We start from the raw sequence: 20,903 nt of genomic DNA on the forward strand, positions 1-20,903 counted from the left end.
TGATAATTACAACAAAATATTCTAATAAAATTATTTAAGTTATGAATTATTTATTTCTGGAATTTTCCATTTAATATTTTCAGGCCATGGTACGGGTAACTTAAATGAGTGAAAGTGAAACTGTAGATAAGGGAAGGCTGTTGTATACATTGATTCATTTATAGGCCAGATGCAAGCAAATCTGCCTGTGCGCAGAGTCCCCCTTGATAAGCCTCCTGCACAGACAGTTGATTTCTCAGGAAGAGGATACATGTGGCCAGAATGGTGTCACCAGAGGGTAGCTCAATTAAGGTCTTCTGAATATTCCAGCTGCATGTACCACATTTATATTTAGTGCCAGAGGGGTATCAGATGCATCTTGGGGTTTTTCATCACATTGTACATCCAACCTAGAGGAACTCTGCTTTCCACTTAATCTTCATGTATTCTGCCTATGTTTCTTAATATATTATCTTGCTCATTATTTATATTTAACATATCTTAACCAGTTTCCCCAGAACTTAGAAACTACATCCTGATTTATCTTCAGTAGTAGAAATGGATATCCTCAAAAACAAATACACATTCCAAGTTGTGATCTACAGATGTATGTCTGTTAGATTGAGGTAGATTTAGCAGTAGGGTGAGAACAGGCAATGAGTCAAGAATTGATACTTCCATAAATAAATGTAAGCATTTGCTTGACCCCTTTATGAGTTAACGGGGCTACTTATTATACCCTCCATGGGGATGTGAATGATTAAAAGAGATATAATACACAGGTCCTGGTAAGCTTCAATGATAGTAAATAGATCTGAGTACTATTACTAATTAATTGACAAGAAAAGGGAAATATTTGGGATTCAGTTCTGAGGCCTGTAAAGAGTCAGGTGAGAATTGTCACACATGTCCCTGGGAGAATATAAAGAATTTAGAGATCACATTCTCCTTGTGGGAGTGTTTTTGTGCTATCTGTTCATAAGGGCCTAATATAGATAGGCACCTTCCTTGGATGTAGAGGAACTTTGAAGATGAGGAGATGGGATTGCTCAGCAGAGAAGAAAATGAGGGGCCGAATGAATGGAGGTATGAATCCTTCCAGAAAGGAAATACAGAAAATGGGAAAAAAATGTGCTGAATTAAGATTGCAGATTTCTCATTTACCTTCTTTTTTGGAGAAGGAAAGAGAAAAAAAATCATAGAAGCCAATTACTACTAGGATCTGTTTTTTTTTTTTAAACCCACATAGCACTTCTGACACTCAATATGTAGGTTGTCTACACCAAGCAATTCTCCAATTCTCTGTGGGTACCAGCTAGGTGTGCAATGATTCAATTAAATCCTGACACTACTCAGAGTTGGTCTAAGGTACCACCAACTTAAAACGCAAGTTCCACATGACTTCAAATGCCAATCAAAAGCAGAGGGTCCCCAGTTCACCCACATTTCAGCCCAACTTGGTTACAACTCAGGCTAAGTAATGTCTTGGTCCATTTTCTATTTTGTGGTAACAGAATATCACAGAGTGGGTAAATTGTAGACAATAGAAGTTTATTTGGGTCATAGTTCTAAAGTCTGGGGAGTCCAAGATTGTGGTATTACATCTTGTGAGTGCCTCCGCTGTGTCCTAACATGGAAGAGGTGTTGGCAACCAGAGAGAGAGAGAGAGAGAGAGAGAGAGAGAGAGAGAGAGAGAGAGAGAGAACTTCCTTTTATAACAAAACCACTCCTGCAAAGCTAATCTGTTGCAGTGATAAGGACATTAATGTATTCATGGAGGGAGAGACCTCATGATCTAATCACCTTGGGAAGGTCTCATCTCTTAAGACTGTTATAATGTCAATGAAATTTCTACATGAGTCCTGAGGGAACTTATTAAAGACAGAGATGAACAGCCAGATGAAGAGGCACATAGGACAAGGAAGAGAGGAGTACCTGTTGTTTCAGGCTCTTTCCTAGTGTGCCACCCTTCCAGCTAGATCCTCTGTGTACTGACCAACCTGGAAACTCTCTGAACCCTGTCTTTTTGGGTTTCTATAGAAGCTTCATTTCATAGGCATAATTGATTAAATCACTGATTATTGGTGAGGGATTCAGTCTCCATCCTCTTCCTTACTGGAGGTCAAGGGTGGGACTGAAAATTCCAATCTGTTCATCACATGGTTCCTCTGCCAATTACCCCCCAATCTGAGGTTATCTAGGGACCCAGAGAGAACCATCTCATTAGCATAAACTCAGTTATGGCTAAACAGGGCTTGTTATGGATAAGACATGCATTCCTATTAGAACCCTCTGACTTGGGAAGTCCCACTGGTTTTAGAGCTGTGTGCCAGAAACTGAGGATGAAGACCAAATACATAATTATTATTATATTACAGTATCACAATGTTAACATAAGTTCCTTCCTTTTAGCTCATAGCAGTGCCAAGAAGAGTTGGGGTGATTGGATTTCTGCAGAAATAAGGCAGTAGCCCACTCTCCAACTCTAAGTCCACATCTGACCCAGCCCTTGAAGAACACAAAGACCTTGGCCTGTGACACCTTGACTGAGGCACCATGGCCAGACTCTGCCAGGCCCTGCTGCTCCTGATGGTCACTGTGGCCCTTTTGTCCAGAAGAATCCAAGCACAGGGCTCACCAAAGATTATAAGAAAATTCCAAAACATCTCTAAATCCTATGTTTACGTGCAACAGGCGCTCTGGTATGCCATGAAAGAATATAACAAGGCCAGCAAAGACTCGTACTACTTCAGGGCGGTGGAGATTCTAAACTCCCAAGAGCAGGTGGGTGAAGCATTTGTTCTTTGCTGTTTCATTCCCTGTCTTCAGCCAGAACCTATTATCCATAGATAGTTATTGCAATGAGAAACAGAATACAACCAAGGGACCAACAAGCTATATTTTATTCCTTATTATTCTGAGATGGATTTGAAACAAAATATTCATTAAGATAATTTAAAATTGATTATAGTTACATTCCAAAGTAGAGGTCAGAGACCAGAAGGCAGCTTTATGGGACCAAGTTTGGGACAAGTTGAGCATCAGCAGCATGAGTAACCACAGGGATGCATTATAACAAAGCGAGCAGACTGTGACTTGGAGTCCAGCTGATGCCGTAAGAAGAAACCTGGAAGGCCCTTTACAGAAACACACCCATTCATAGCAGTGACCAAAAAAGACATAAGTAGAAAAGTACCTTTTGCAACCATCACAATAATAACCAATTCAGGCAAGATTATCAGTGAATCCTACAATCACTGGGTGAGAGTACTGAGATGAATTGTGTGGCAGGGATTGCTTATTACAATTGTGTTTACAGCAGCATCACCACAGACACATGAACATGAGCTGAGCCATGACCCTATGATGACTACGGTGTCACTAGGCAATTGGAATTTTCCATACCCATTGTAATGTTACAGGACCACCTTTGTAAGTGAACACCATTCTGTGGTGTATGACTATAGTTAAACAAAGGGGCAAAAGGTATCCTTACAATCAAGACATGGGCTGAGTGCCTCCCTTGCCAAATGTTCATCACCAACACTGGGGCAAATTGACATCACATATCCACCAATGTGATGTGTTGAGAGGGGTGATCTCATATGTACATTGTATTCCTGCATAGAAAAGTGCCCTAGATGTAATGTTGAGAAACAATCAAATCCACAATATGGGACATTCTATACTCAGAGATATTAATGTCATGAAAGGGGGAAAAGCTGTGAAATTGTTCTTCAGTAAAGGATGCTTAGGAAACATGATAACCAGTCCAATATTATCTCTTGAATATAAAAGAAAAAATGATGAATTTTATTTGGACAACTGAGGAAATTTGAATATGGACTATGTAATATAAGAGAGACTTATATGAATGTTAAATTTCTTGAGAGAGCTGATTATAATGTTGTTTGTTAGAAGCCTGAGATAGGGTGCAGAAGAGCATGCTGAGGGAATGAAAATTAGGTCATCCTGACTGGACTTTGAGGAATAAAGGGTGGCAGAGGTAAATAGGGTGACACTGGACTCAGCTCACAATGTCACTGACATAACATGCAGCAGAGAGACTGGAGGTAGATAGCCAATAATCTCCAGTGTACTATGTTGCTAAGATGGGAAGTTTGGTCGGTTGGGTATATTAAATGCTTTTTTTACTTAGAATATTTTCAACTTACAATGGATTTGTAAGGATGTAACCCAGTTGTAACTCAGGGAACATCTGCATAACTTGAATATAAAGCTGTGTTTCTCAGCTGGGAATGGTTTGCTTCACCAGAAGATTGTTGGCAATAAATACCTGGAGATGTTTGTGGTTGTTATGATTGAAGGTTCTGCTACAAGCATCTAGTGAGTTGAGGCCAGGGATGCTGCTACTGGACATACTAGAATACATAGGCCAGTTCCCAAACTTCAGCCCCCAAATTTCAGTGGCACCGAGGTTAAGAAATTTGATCTACAGTCATAGAAAATTTCTAGGAGTACATTTGGAAGTTGTTGAATTAAAATTCGAGAGCAGACTCAATTTCTTGCATTTCCATTCTGGCTCGTTGTTGCTGAGGGCACCATTAAAAACATTTGGTGCCGCAGTCTGGCTGGGCACAATCAGGAGCCACTTGTCAAAAGAAACTAACTTTATTTTAGAACCACACACGACAAACAAAATAGTCTCTCAGGAAAAACCCTCAGAGCCTCAACTGCCACCACCGGCTTTCCCCAAGCCTCTCTCTCCCACACCAGCTTCTCTCCACCTCCCACAATCCTCCTGCTCTTGAGGCCGATTGGCTGGGTCACGTGGGCGGAGCCAAAAAAGTCCCCCAATGAGCAGCTCCGTGGTCTGAAAGGGCAGGGAAACAGCCCAATGAGCATCACCGCAGAGGAGCCAATCAGCTAGATGTTGCTGGGGCCGAGGAGCCAATCAGCTAGATGTTGCTGGGGCCGCTGTGAGCCAATCATCAGCCAGCAGCTGGAAGTTTGCTGGCAGCTGGAAGTTTGCTGGGGCCCCTTTGGCTGTGGCTCTCAACATCTCCCCCTCTCTGTTTAAACAACAAGCATGTGGCTTAGGGACCGTGCCTGTTAGGCAGTCCAATTCAACATATGGTCCTTACCCGTCATCAGATGAACTGACCTCTAGGCGTCAGCCTCCTGTCTTAGGTTGGTACCACTGCAATTGGATCATACCCGTCACTGACTACCAGTCCAGCATACAGCCATACTTGTGGATAGGCCTTTGCACCTGTGGGGGGGTGAGGTTCTTTGCCTCACCTCTGTTGGCCCCCAAATTTTAGACCATCACTAGTAGAGGAGGATGCAAAATGCCATGACATTAAGCCAATTGAGGGCTCCTTTGAAAAATTGTACCACCGGTGACATCATCAGCAAAAATACCCCAACACTACCACAAGTCGCTGCACCAACAGATAGTTCACAATGCATACAGGTGAGCTCACAATGTGTCCAGGCAAGTTCTGCAAGCAGTTCAGTGATGGCTATTGTAGAAGCTGTAGATTGGTTTTATCTTTGACTTCACCAGCACTGGGATGAAGACAGGAATTCTGGCAATAATGGCTAAAGAAAAAATTATGTAACATTCCAGAAGGCACTAAAAGAAAACAATTTTCTTAACAATTTACATTATCTTTAAGAGAATTATTAAATATAATGAAAAGGAAAGGTAAAAGTAAACAAACAGATCTGTTAACCTTCTTTTTTGTTTACATATTAAAACAATCCTCAACAGTTGTTTACCCAATTTAAATTAAACCATATAAATCACGTGAAAAAAAAATATTTGGATCCATTTTATCATGAGCGCTCATCATATATGATATATGGACATACGTACATTCAAACATATAACACAAAACACAAGTGTGCACACATAATATAATACATACAACACATAACATTATAGTAAAGGCCTTATAACTTTTTACAGGTGAAATCTCCATTGCAATGCTTAAAAACTCTATAGTCAAAAAATAGAACTGATCAGCAAAACATTAACCTAGGTCTGTATGAGCTCAAAAAACAAAATAGAACTTCATGATATGGCAAAGGGCAATAATAAAATAGATATTGAAAAAAGCATCCTGGTTCTGTTGCAGATGTAAGAATAGCCAAACTGGAGTTTTGGATATCAGTTGTTATGGATTTGAGCCAAATCATCTTCTTTTTGGTCTGTAGAAATCGCTTTAGTTAATCTTTCTGGAATCCAAATCGGCTGCTGTTCTCCCTGTGGAAACACATAAACAGACCCCCGACTCCAGACAATCACTGGAGAAGACACATAAACAGACCCCCGACTCCAGCCAATCACTTGGCTCACAGCGGCCCCAGCAACATCTAGCTGATTGGCTCCTCGGCCCCAGCAACATCTAGCTGATTGGCTCCTCTGCGGTGATGCTCATTGGGCTGTTTCCCTGCCCTTTCAGACCACGGAGCTGCTCATTGGGGGACTTTTTTGGCTCCGCCCACGTGACCCAGCCAATCGGCCTCAAGAGCAGGAGGATTGTGGGAGGTGGAGAGAAGCTGGTGTGGGAGAGAGAGGCTTGGGGAAAGCCGGTGGTGGCAGTTGAGGCTCTGAGGGTTTTTCCTGAGAGACTATTTTGTTTGTCGTGTGTGGTTCTAAAATAAAGTTAGTTTCTTTTGACAAGTGGCTCCTGATTGTGCCCAGCCAGACTGCGGCATTTCGCCTAGCCGTCTCCTTGCAAAATTCCTCATTGGCAACCTTCCATAACAGGTATTGTCCTCCATTTAGCACAGCTTTACACATATTAGCCCAATCTGCTGGCGTCATGTAGCCCATGGCTTTTTAAGGAGGAGTTGTTAAATATATCACAATGGAACCATCATGGTGAAGATTTAAAAAGAATAGAAAAGAAAAGCCCAGGGACTCTGCCAGTTGGCACATTGCCATTGTGGACATTTGTATCTTGTTTGCTTAGTCCAAAGCCTTCAGTTCAGACAATGGTAGAGGAAGGAGAAGACATAATGATTCAAGTAAAAGAGAAGGTCTCTCAAGTTAGTCAGACAGAGGAAAAGATTCAAGTAAAAGAGAAGGCCTCTCAAGCTAGTCAGACAGAGAAAGAAAGTGTAAAACAGAAAAAGCCATCAGGGGGAAAGTTACAACAGGAGACTGCTACTAACACCTTTCTATCACCAGAGGGTGTAAGTGTCCAACCAACAGCACCACCTCTACAGGAGACTGCTACTAACATCTTTCTATCACCAGAGGGCGTAAGTGTCCAACCAACAGCGCCACCTCCATATGCTGGGAGGCCCCCAACCCCCGCAGTTGATAGTTGGGATCCTGAGACAAGGTCTCAAATATTAACATGCCCTGTATTTGAGGCAGGAGGGCAGCGATTTTACCAAGTTTTAAATTTCAAAACAGTGAAGCAGCTAAAAGAGGCTGTAACAACCTATGGTCCTCAAGCACCCTTCACTGTAAGCTTGGTCGAATCCATTAACAACTTGAACATGACGCCAGCAGATTGGGCTAATATGTGTAAAGCTGTGCTAAATGGAGGACAATACCTGTTATGGAAGGTTGCCAATGAGGAATTTTGCAAGGAGACGGCTAGGCGAAATGCAGCAGCTGGTTATCCTCAGAGAAATCTAGATATGTTGTTAGGAAAGGGACCTTATGAGGATCAGCAGCAACAAATTGCATATGATCCTGGCGTATACGCACAAATTGCTGCAGATGCAATTAAGGCATGGAAGACTTTACAAGGACATGGAGGTTTACAAGGTCAATTATCTAAGGTAATACAAGGAGCTAATGAACCTTATGCTGAATTTGTAGATAGGCTTATTCAAACAGCTACCAGAGTTTTTGGGAATACAGAACAAGCAATGCCATTACTAAAACACCTGGCTTATGAGCAAGCGAATCGTTGGTGCAGAGATATCATTAGACCATGGAAACATGAAGATTTAAACACATATATTAAATTATGTAGAGACATTAATGAACAAGAGCAAGTCGTGGCAGCTGCAGTAAAACAGGCTTTAGATGCCAGAGACATTAATGAACAAGGGCAAATTGTGGCAGCTGCAGTAAAACAGGCTTTAGATGCCAGGCCAAGAACATGCTACAATTGTGAACAAACAGGACATTTTAAAAGGAATTGCCCCATTGGAGGAGGGTTTAACAAAACTAGGTATCAAAGGAGTAGAATACCAGGTATTTGCCCACGATGCCGTAGAGGGAGACATTGGGCTAGTGAATGCCGTTCTCAAACCACCATAGAGGGTACTCCATTATCAAAAAACGAACAAGGACCAGGTGTTTATCCACGATATCGTGGAGAAAGGCATCGGGCTCCATTGCCAAAAAATGGACAGGGGGGCCCAATGCTCCGGGGCCCCAAACCACAAATATACGGAGCACTGGAGGAACCCAGCAACCCCATCAGGGTAGTGCCCAGGACACATTGTCCATCAGATCCCTCATCAGACAAACCAGAGGGAGCGCAGGGTTGGACATCTGCGCCTCCGCCAGAGCAGTACTAACTCCAGAGATGGGAGTTCAAATCATTCCCACAGGGGTGAAAGGACCTCTTCCCAAAGGAACAGTAGGCTTATTATTAGGACGCAGCTCTTCTACTCTAAAAGGACTTATGATAAGTCCTGGGGTAATTGATCCCGATTATGAAGGTGAAATAAAAATTATAGCCAGTTCTCCAAAGGGTATATCATTAAAATGTACTTATTAAAGCAAAAAGAAGGAATTGGGAAGGGGTATATATTCCCCAAAGATAAACTTAAAATAACCCTTTTTACTCTAAACTTTTTAAATTTGGATTCATCAGGACTTAGTGCTGCGGAAAGGCATATGTGTCCAAAAAATGTACATAAGCCCAAGGTACTTTGGAAGGATATTCTAACAGGACAATGGAAAGGTCCTGACCCAGTAATTGTCTGGAGTCGGGGGTCTGTTTGTGTGTTTCCACAGGGAGAACAGCAGCCGATTTGGATTCCAGAGAGATTAACCAAGGTCCTGACCCAGTGATTGTCTGGAGTCGGGGGTCTGTTTATGTGTTTCCACAGGGAGAACAGCAGCCGATTTGGATTCCAGAAAGATTAACTAAAGCGATTTCTACAGACCAAAAAGAAGATGATTTGGCTCAAATCCATAACAACTGATATCCAAAACTCCAGTTTGGCTATTCTTACATCTGCAACAGAACCAGGATGCTTTTTTCAATATCTATTTTATTATTGCCCTTTGTCATATCATAAGTTCTATTTTGTTTTTTGAGCTCATACAGACCTAGGTTAATGTTTTGCTGATCAGTTCTATTTTTTGACTATAGAGTTTTTAAACATTGCAATGGAGATTTCACCTGTAAAAAGTTATAAGGCCTTTACTATAATGTTATGTGTTGTATGTATTATATTATGTGTGCACACTTGTGTTTTGTGTTATATGTTTGAATGTACGTATGTCCATATATCATATAAGATGAGCATTCATGATAAAATGGATCCAAATATTTTTTTTTCACGTGATTTATATGGTTTAATTTAAATTGGGTGGGGAGGTGGAGAGAAGCTTGTGTGGGAGAGAGAGGCTTGGAAAAAGCCGGTGGTGGCAGTTGAGGTGTGTGGTTCTAAAAATAAAGTTAGTTTCTTTTGACAAGTGGCTCCTGATTGTGCCCAGCCAGACTGTGGCAATTTGGCTCTGTCATTCTGCTATTTGTTACGCATTTATATACATTACTGAAAACTTTAAAAGTGTGTTTTATATTCATGCAATTATAGTGTTGCACTGTATTTTTGCTGCTTAAGATGTCTTGGAAATTATTGAAAGTGCACTTAGATCCAACTCATAATTTGCACTGTATCTTAGGTAAAAATTTCAGCCATTAGGTTTGTTGATAGGAAAACTGCAACAATGAAAATCCCTATGCACACATCGCTATGATATGCACTCTGGATTTGAATTCCTTGGTTAGAGAGTCATTTGCAAGAAAATGGCAAATTGACCCTTAATAGGGCTAAATCAAGTTTAAAATTAGTATTTATTTTATGATATCGGGGATTGAATTTAGGTTTCTCATTCATGCTATAGATCAAATCAATTTAGATTCTTGCCAATGCTGCAGGTCTGAGGACATCTCTTGCCCGTTATCACTGATAGTAGATCTTATTTGTCTTTCAGATGATTACCAATCTGATGGATGCGAAAATAGCATCTTGTTGTATTTCTCTGTACCATGAAGAGTGTCTTTTATTGAGTTCATGGGATAATATGTACTTTCTTTGATAATTTTTCTTTTTTGCCTGCATTATTTGTCTTGCTCTTACAAATTAGTAGTTGTTCTTTATGGGCTGTTCAAATTAATTCATTGTTTTTATATATACTGCCAATATTTTGCACTTTCCTTTTTCTTGTTTGTAGTTTGATATTATTTATAGGGTCTGGATTTTTGAAAACATATTGACATAGAATTTAGTTTTTTATTCCTTTAAGTTTTTTGGGTTTTCAATGAAAACAGAGCAAAGAGTAAGTGAAGTAATGGAAGGAGATTGAGGGGGAGGGCAATGGGATTGCAGAAGGAAGGAAATACACCATGAAACAAACACAAGTATGCTGTGTCCATATCTAATATTTACCATATATATATTTATATATATTATATATTTATATATATATAAATTTATACCATAGTGAATTCCACCTTTATGTCATCAATAAAGCCCCAATTAAAAGATATAAATAAATAGAAGGAAGCCCAGCAGAGTACATAATATGTAAAAGGGGTAAAGAGGAAGCACAGGGACTGAAATGGGGATAATTATATTCCATGAATACGTAATTATGTCAGTCTGATCTCCACTATTTGTGTAACTATAATGCACTAATAAATATTCAGGTCTAACTATGTGAAATAACAACCATTTATTAATTAGTAATGAATGCTTTTCTTTTAGAAATTTATTAAATTAAAAACATTTTCATTAAAAAAGTTTTTTTTTGAGTTTTTTGTTTCAAGAAGTCTTTTTCTATTTAAAGTATAACTGTTGTAATTCTTCTAAGACATTTATAATTTTTAAATCATTAATATATCCTGCATTTATTTTTACTTATAGAATAGGCACTAGATCTAACTTTTACATTAAAAAAAGGTCAATTGTTCCAAGTCTCTTTAGTAAAGAGTCTCTATGTTTTGAAAAGCCAGCACACCATAGACCAAATATTTAAATATATTGAATTTATTGTAGGATTCTACAATATAATTCTCTTCCCTTGATCTGTTTATCAGATCTTGGGCCAGAATCAGAATTTGCTATTGAGTAGAACAAATGATATGGTTTGAATGTGTCCCCATCAAAAAAAAAAAAAACAACCCAAAAAAAACCCAAGTATGTTGGAAACTTAATCCCAGTGCAATAGCATTGGAAGGTAGGCCCAGATGTTTAGTGTTTCCATTATGATTAAATCGACGCTGATTATGAAAGGGCTTGAAGCTGTGAGTTAGATCGATTGCCCTTACTCTCTTGTGCATTCTTTTGCCCTCTGATGTTCACTGTGAGTGGCTCTCACAGTGAGAAGGCCCTCACCAGATGCAAGTCCTTGGCTATGGATTGCTCAGCTTCCAGAATTTTTTTTTTTTTTTTGAAAAAAGAGAGAGAGAGAGAGAGAGAGAGAGAGAGAGAGAGAGAGAGAGAGAATTTCAATATTTATTTTCCAGTTTTCGGCGGATACAACATCTTTATTTGAATGTGGTGCTGAGGATCGAACCCGGGCCGCATGCATGCCAGGGGAGTGCACTACCGCTTGAGCCACATCCCCAGCCCCTCAGCTTCCAGAATTTTAAGAAATAAATATCTTTTTTTTTTTTTTATAAATCACCTAGTCTCAGATATTCTATTTTAGCAGCACAAAACAGACTAGGTTCTCTATGTTATTCTTCTTTTGTTATTAACACGTGTTGTATACAGAGTTTCACTGTGACATTTCCATACATGCACATATTGTGCATTGATCATATCCACCCTTCCTTCTACCCTCTCTTTCCTTCTTCTGTCTCTCTACTCCTCCACTTCTCTGGTCATTCCCAAATAATTTCTTTCTATTTTCAGTTTGTTTTTTCCCAAAATTTCCATATATGAGAGAAAAAATGTGATACTCGTCTTTCTGCTTTTGGTTTATTTTGTTAAAATGATGTCCTTTTAGGACTGGAGGTGTGGCTCAGGACAGATTATGTTCCTGAGTACTTAGCATGCATAACTCCCTGTGTTCAACCCCCAGCACCAAACCAAACCAAACCAAATCAAACCAAACTAACTGAACCAAATCAAACCAAACCAAACCACCTTTTGGTTGGGATTTTGTCTTTCAATATTATATTTGGTTGCATTTAGCAACAGTATGTCTATCTACTCTTTCTTTTTTTCAGAAAAGATGTTTATTTATTTTTTGTTTGTTTTGTATTTTTTGATACCAGGGTTTGATCCCAGAGGCACTTAACCACTGAGCCACATCCCCGGCCCCCTCCCCTTCCTGTTTTTTTAAACCTTATTATTTGCCTTTATCCTAACCCCAGATTTAAAAGTCTCATATGATGAGGTCAAGTTCACCAGGTTAATATCCTTATCCATCTTAAAGTTAGTTATGCTTTAAAAGTGAGTGAAACCTGCCATTTTCACAGTCCTAAGTATCTTATAGGGCAGGGAGAGCAAGGGTGGGGACTTTGGGGGCATATTAGAATTCTGCCCACTATACTCATTTTATTCAGTGCCTGGGCAACTTTCCCAGAATCTCTAAAATGTCTATTATATTTTCTTATTTATCTGTGATTGTTTTGGGACTAGTTACTGTTTAACTTGGTCATTAATATGTTTTCTCCTTTAAGTCTTATAGACCTTGTTTTTCTAGTTGTGTCCCTCTTCTTTTCCCCTGTTTTTTTTTTTGTAAATATTGGTGCATTATAATTATCATAAAAGTGGAATTTATTGTGGTATATTTGTTCATAGACATAGTATAATTTGGTCAATTTCATTCCCCAGTACCTCCTCATGCCCTCTCCTCCTTTACTCTTTCTTGATCCTCCTCCTTTATTGGTCTCCCTTATATTTTTGTGAGATACCGTTTTTTATCCCCTCTTTTTTTGTATGCATGAGAGAAAACGTTTGACCCTTGTTTTTTTGAGGCTAGTTTTACTTATCATGATATGTTTCCGTTCATATCCATTCATTTGCTAGCGAATGTCATACTTTTATTATCCTTTATGGCTGATGAATACTCCATCATATATATACATACATACATACATATACATATACCACATTTTCTTTACCATTCATCTGTTAAGGGGCTGGTTCCATAGCTTGGCTATTGTGAATTGCACTGCTTTAAACACTAGCATGTGTGTGTAAATATAGAATTCTGATTTTAGTTTTTTTTTTTTGGATAAATACCAAGGAGTGGGATAGCTGGGTCATATGGTGGTTGTTGCACCTTTCTCAAAAATAAAAAGCCCATATTTCATGTTGCATAACTACATCTCTCCAAGAGGCCCTCCTTGGGTAGAAGGAGGGTTGGCTGGGGGCTCAGTGCTGGTAGGATGTCTAGGAAGTAGGGCTTTTAGAGGCTCCATTACATGGACTGTGGTATGGATCACTGAAATTGACAAAAGATGGAAGGTCTTAGGAAAAATCAATCCACTCTATGAAAGTTTCAGTTCTGGAACATGTCAATATCCCCTCAATATTTATTGATTAGGTGTGAAGATGAAAAAACTGTTATGTATTTCTTAAACCTCAATAAGTAAACTATTAGTTTTTCCATGGGGATTTTTTTTTTGTGGGGGGGGAAAGATAGTTTTCTTGCTTTATCCTGGGGACTGTTGCCATTACTTTAAGATTAAATAACATAATGAGAAAGAAAGAGATATAAGGGTAAGAATGCCTCCAAATTATCCCCAAACTTCTGGAAAAGACATGTAGAAGAGAGGGAAGACATGGAGACATTCTTGCCCTAGGCAGCCAATTGGCATGCTTGTTTACCAGAAGTGGTAATTGATACCATTTTCTTTTTTGATGTTTAGTTTTTAATTACTCATTGACAGGTAACAGATAGTTTGGAGTACTATATTGAAGCCAAAATTGCCAGAACAATGTGCAAGAAAACTTCAGGAGAAAATGAAAACTGCTTATTTCAACAAAATCCTGAAATGCAAAAGGTATGTGGCCGAGACAAAGGGATAGCCATAGTTAGATTTGTGTACCAGGCAAAGAAAATTGACTGGACCAATTCTACTTTATTTTCTAGTTCCCTTTTCATTGCAAATTTATTTATTTGTTCACTGTGGTGAGGATCGAATCCAGGGCATCTGCTAGGCAAGTGCTTCACCAATGAGCCACATCACCAGCCCTCTAGTTTGCATTTTAAGCCAAGTTCTGATCATATTCAGGACCTAGGACAGCCAGGTTCTAGACCTGGGGCACTGAATCTATGATCTATTGTTACTTCTAACCTCCTCCACCCCACCAATACACACACATACGTGTACACACACACACACAGACTAAAAGCAAAACCAACTCAATATTTCTCACTATTTTTGCAATCTAGGTTGAGTTGTGCTGTTCAATTACTCCTCCCCCTGTGCTGTGGTATGTGCTGGAGCAAGCATATCCCAGATGAGTGGTTTGCTCACATCTGGTAACAGGGGATAAGCAAGTATGTCTCACACTGCTCAGGTCTCTTGTAGAGTGACCTGTTGTCCTGTCCAGATTGAGGTATTTCCTGGGATATGGACCTTTCATTGCTAACACCAGGGAAATTTTAGCCAAACCAGTAATGTCCCAAGGAAATTTGTATTTTAAAGAACTTCTAAGAATAGTTAGGCAGACCCTGCTACAGTACTGATAGAGAAGCAATGGATGGCAGCCATCTTGGTGGATTACCTCTTTCAGGCATGACCACCCCCAGTCCCTAAAATACTTGAAAGAGGATTTGTCTCAGTGCAGGTCTCCACAAGCTTGGGAACACAGGGAGGAACTCTTGACGGATACCCATAGTCTAGCTGCTGTGTGAAAGGGCCTGAGGCTGTAGATGGCCTTTTTCACCAACTTGGCTTCCTGTGTCAGTCTTCTGCTTCTTAGCATTAGAGGTGAGGGACAATCCTAGCTGAATCCAGGTCTTGTCAGGCCTTGTGCCCATATAGAGACAGTCACAAGGGGCCATCCTTAATCAGACATTTCTCCTTACTCTCCTCATGTTTCATTGGCAGGGACATTTTATGTTTAGATTTAATCCTTTTAAGTAACAAATACTTTCTAAAAATGAATTCTTATAAAAATATAAGAAATGAAAGTGATGCTATGCCCCTTTGGGCCCTTGATGTTGTCCCAACTCTGATCCCTGCTCAGAAGTTACCAGGGATATATACCATTTGTGTAGACAGTGATTATTGCACTATCAATGTGCCTATATGGATAGAGCTTTTCTTCTCTTTCCTTTTTTCTTTTTTATAACTGCTGACCTACACTGTATTTTGATGTGACTTTCTTTTCACATTTGTCTTGTCAATCTTCTCATTGATTATTTCCAATTTTTCACTTTTATAAGTGAATCTGCATTGAAAATCTTTATACACATTATATTTCTGTGCCTTATGTATTTTTTGCATATTTTGCATATACCTAAACTGGCACGAGATATGGCTAGGCATAAGTAAAGGAACATTAGTGCTTGCCAAAAACTACTCAGACATGCTACAATAAAAAAAATATTTTAATGAATCGTAAATATCACAGCAGGATGCCAAAGTTCAAGTGAATGGCTGCATCTAGAGAGTGAATTTTTGTTATCAGCTATTAGAAATAGCTTTAAAAAGTAATGCTTTAAAAATTTAGGTAGGTACAGAGAATAATATATTACATACCCATGTGCCTATCACACAGATTTTACAATTATTATCATTTTATCAGATTAATTTTAAATATTTATTATTTTTATTTATTTTTTAAGATAGATCTTATTGTTTATATTTAAGATATGTCATATGATGTTATAGGACATATATAGATAGTAAAATGGATACTATCATGAAATAAGTAAACATGTCCATTATTTTACATATCCATTTTTCTTTTCATGGTATAAAGAACTAAAATAAAATAATTTAGCAGGAATCACAAATAAAGTTTAATCTTAAAACTATAATCCTCACATTGTACATTAGCTCTCTAGACTTGTTCACTCTACATAGCTGCTATTTTTGTAACTTCTAACATATGTCTTCCTATTTTTTCCCTGCCTCTGGGTAATCATTGTTATATTCTCTATTTCTGTGTATAAGTGATCATTCCAATATTTTTCTTTCTGTATTGGACTTATTTATTTAGAATGTCTTCCATATCTATACATGTTGTAGAAAATGGCAGAATCTCCTTTTTAAAGTCTAAATAATATTCTATTGTCTTTATATTCCAAGATTTTCTTACCCACTCATCCATTGGTATATACTAGCCTGTTTTCATATCTTGGCCATTGTGAATAACACTGCAGTAAACACAGGAGTGCAAGTGTCTTTATGAGGTGGTGATTTCATTTCCAGAGATTACTGGGTCATCTGGAGATCTAATTTGAATTTTTTGGGGAACCTCCATACTGTTTTCCATGATGGCTGCACCAATCTATCTTCCTACCTACAGCATACAAGACTCTCTTTTTTCCACATCCTTGGCAGAATTGGTTGCCTCCTGACTTTTTGATAATTGTCATCCTAATGTGTTATTAAATATTTATTTAAGAGGAAATATGTTATACATCTATTCCACTTTCCCTCTCAAAGATAACCAATATTCCAAAATTGGTAAGTAACATTCTTATCCATGTTTTAAAACTTAAAAAAAGAAAACTATGTATGTAGGGTCTTTGTATATTTTTCAATATCAAATGATTTTGTAAGTTTCTTTTTTTTATTTCCTATGCTTTCAGATCTATTTGTGTTGCTAGTATTTATTAAGCCAAATAATTTCTTGGACCGATTGATACATATGAACATTGTCCAAAATAATTTTTATTACTGTATATTAAGTTATCACATGACCATATGACATTGTATTTAGCTATTTCCCTATTTTGGCAGCTTTTGAGTATTTTCAGCTTTTCCCTTTTAGGAGCAATGCAACTGCGAGAGTCCTGCTGACATTCCCAGGGGATGAGAATCTCCCCAAGGATGAGATTGGGAGTAGAGCTTGGATAAATTCAGTATTAATATGATTGGCCACACTTTACTGTCCAAGGTGGTTAAACCAACACATTCTATCAGTGGCATAAGCAACAGATCATTTCCCCCTTTGCCTTGTCTACTTCTAAAATTGGTGTTAGGGTCATAAGTTTTTCTTATGTGCATGTGTGAAATGTCATCTTCTCATTATTTCACTTTGGGTCTCCCTGATTTTCAACGAGATGAGAAATGTGTTGACATTCCTAGCTTTTCACTTCTAAGACTTGAAAAGTTTAATATGCTTTTCCCTGGGGGAATCAGATGGCCTTTAACTAGAGCTGTAGCCTTAGGTGGTGGAGGATCCTGTGATTCCCTGACCTCACTCTCCTCCTGGCTCTTAGTTTCCTGCCTTTATATTCCCTTGACCAAACCCACCTTGAAGCCAGAGGATGCCCATGACACAGAGCATAGAAGTCATAAGTCAAGGGTGCCCATTGCCATGGTCATAGTGGTTAGAGATTGATGTCACCCTTTTGAAAGATTAGACAGCAAGAGTACCTATTGGTGAAGCCCATAGTAGTCACCGTTGAAAGATGCCAGGTGGAGAGACAATGGACAAAAAGTGTCTCAGGGCAGAGGCAGAGACATGAGATCAGTGTGAAACCCTCAGGTCTACTGGAATACCTCAGCTGAGAGATGACATTGGTTGAGTTGGTGTAGATGATCAGGTTCTGGATGCCTATGAAAGTCTTGGTCAGAATTTAATGATGCACTGACAATGGTGCATAAGAAGGGGAAAATCAAGGATGACTTCAGGTCTGAGGGGTCTGGAGCGAGTTTACTGTCTTGGTTTTTGTTACAAGAAATCCACTTGCATCCCCCCCTTTTTTTGGTCACGAGGTAGTTCTTGTCTGTCCTTACCCTTGTATATGAGCTTTTCTTTTTCATCTACAGAGCTGCTGTAGATTTGAACTGAACTGTTTCCTTGGGCTATGTATTATATAAGGATTTCAGAAGGCTAAATATCTAGGATCATTGGAAGATAAATTTCAAAGCTTGATATTATTTTAAGTAGCTATTAATCTAGAGAATTAATGAGGAATATTTTGAAAATATAAAAAATATTAAATATACTGAAAGCAACAATACTCTTATGTAATGCTTACCACTGTCAATGTATTTTATATATTCTACTTTTCTCTCCCTTTTTTGGTACTGAGTATTGAACCCAGGGCCTTGCGTATTACAAGCAAGTACTCTACCACTGAGCTCCACCCAGGCCCATTTATTTTATATTATATTTATATTTTGGGTAGTTAGTAGCATAACAAACACCATTTCATAAGTCTAGCTTTTGGTTTAATAATAAAAGCTAAGCACTTCTTAAACTATAAAATTACTTGAGATCATAATGTAGTGAAACTACGTGATTTCATTTTATGGTGCTTTCACATATTATTTAGACAATTCCCAATGAATGAGTTACTTAAGTTTTCCTCCCCACCAAGTTTTAGCTATTAAGAACATTATGATACTTCTATGTGTGTGTGTGTGGAAAGCACCAATCACAGATGGATAAATGGATGAGTAAGAGGAGTATCAGTGGAGTGCAGGGGGTTGGTCAGGAGGGGGCAGTGAGGAGAAATAGGGACTGAAATGGAATGTGTCAGAGTCCATACATGTATGATTTTGTTGGTATGAACCCAGCTACTATACATAGCTATAATTCTCTACTAAAAAAAGAAAAAAAATACATAAACAGAACAGTGTAATAAAAATACTGTTTAAAAATTCTTTTTGTGTGTATATCTTATTATTGTTTCCTTGTAGGCAAAATTTCCAGAGATTGAATTTTTATGCAATGTTTTTCTACCTTTTAAGGACTTTTAATATACATTGCAAAAATACCCATAAGGACTGGTCTTGATTATTATTTGTTTTAGCTCTTCTCCCTCGGCTGGTCCAGAAATTATTCAGTTAGTTAGTTAATCCTCTGATAAGTCCAGCACTCACCATCTCCCATCCCACCACCAATCAGTGCTTACCAATACTGGACGTTCTTCTTCTCCCTCTGTACACTACAGAGAAGACTCTGGTCTTTCATTGCCTGTCTGGGTTGCTTGTGGCTTGTCTTATTTTACCTCTCAAACTGTTCCTATACCTTAATATCTTGTACAACTTTACCTCTACTTGATGCTGCCACTCATGTTCACCTCGATGTCTTGCCAATATTCTTTATATTTTTATTCTAACTAAATGAAGATTTTAGGAAAGATAAGAAGAAAACAAGTGTGCTCATTCCCATTATAAGCCTGAAGATCCAATTGCTCTTCAGGATTATGGGACTAGATCTATGTGTCTATTCCCAGCTCCATAGCTACAAGCTTTTATTTTATTTTTTTAATTTCTGGTCAAAGTTTGATCCAGCTTTCTGAAGTATGCAGGATCCTGTACTCTCCTTCTCCTTCTCCTCCTTCTACTTCTCCTTCTTCTTTTATAGTGGGGATTGAACCCAGGGCTGCTTAACCCAAAGTCACATGCCCAGTCTCTTTATTTTTTTTATTTTGAGTCAAAGTCTTGCTAAGTTGCTTAGGGCTCTCTCTCGGTTGCTGAGGCTGGCTTTGAATTTGTGATCCTTTTGCCTCAGCCTCCTGAGTCGCTGGGATTACAGGCTTGCTCCACCATGCCTGGCTCCTATGCTATTCTTGTAACATTGGTTCCCCAGGGTAGGATGGAGTGGGCCCTCAATGCAGCATGGGGTCTCCATGGGCTACAGGAAAGTCAGTGTGGCTGAACACAAGGATTTCCAAAGGATAAGTAGTTCCTGGTCTCAGGCCCTTGCTCTCCTTGAGCAAATGAAGCCACACTTATGGTGTCTCAGATCACAGGGGCATGAATTGATGAGGACCCATTTTACTGAGTGAGGCTGGCACTTCATCCTAAGGTATACAGTCTGTGGACTCTGGTGAGTTTTGTTGATTCAGACAGCATCTTAACTTTCCTGAGGCAAATTTTGGGACTGGAAAATAGGAGTGCCTATTTTTGTTCTCCTTTTCCCATTTGTTTTCATACCAGCTAATTTCTCTTTTTGTTTCTTTTAGGTGTATTTTTGCACTTTCATTGTTAGGTCCAAGCCATGGAAATTCGAACTCAACATGCTGAAGGAACAATGCAAAGATGTCTAGCATATTCTACCACACTCAGTTCCATTTTAAAGAAGTAAAGGCACTTGCAAGACATTTGAACACCACAGTTGACTCCTTGACTTCTTTTTGTGGCCTTTTGATTTTTTGTTTTCCAAGGGCTAGTGCTGAGAATGTGTGCTGGTTTTTATAGGATGGCAACTTCATCTACTAGCAGTGACAATCTACAGCCAGTAAAATAGCTGTTTCTACACCTCGCCAAGCTCTGAATACAAATTACCTTTCACTGATGACTTTTCCTGGGAAATTACTCTCAATTGCCTGAAGCATGGTGGATATTTCTGTAAGTTTCAGAAAGTCTGACTACCTGGAGAGTGACTAGCCACGGATTCCACAGAAATCTCCCTGCCCAAGACCAGAGCTCAAGGGCTTAGGAACACTTGGTTACAAACCCAAGACCAATTAGAAGTCCAGAATGGTCTATTTGGAGATTTGAGTTGGTTTCAAGTTGAAGCAGGAAAGTTCAAGAATAATTTAGGTGCCTGGAGAATAAGCTCTCTCTCTCTCTCTCTGTGTGTGTGTGTGTGTG

At 38.9% G+C, this 20,903-nt stretch overlaps 1 protein-coding gene across 1 annotated transcript; it reads left to right on the forward strand.

Annotated features, from left to right (window-relative positions):
- The first annotated feature begins 2,535 nt into the window (after positions 1–2,535).
- LOC124088834 (cystatin-13-like) lies at positions 2,536–20,356 on the forward strand. Its single transcript, XM_046438611.1, has 3 exons — positions 2,536–2,763; positions 14,061–14,174; positions 20,273–20,356. The coding sequence occupies exons 1-3, from the start codon at positions 2,536–2,538 to the stop codon at positions 20,354–20,356; spliced, it is 426 nt and encodes a 141-aa protein (XP_046294567.1).
- Positions 20,357–20,903: the final 547 nt, after the last annotated feature.

The sequence above is a fragment of the Marmota monax genome, unplaced genomic scaffold, assembly GCF_021218885.2.
Source record: "Marmota monax isolate L192 unplaced genomic scaffold, Marmota_monax_Labrador192_F-V1.1 WCK01_AAM20220418_F8-fsc00005, whole genome shotgun sequence".
Lineage (NCBI taxonomy): Eukaryota > Metazoa > Chordata > Mammalia > Rodentia > Sciuridae > Marmota > Marmota monax.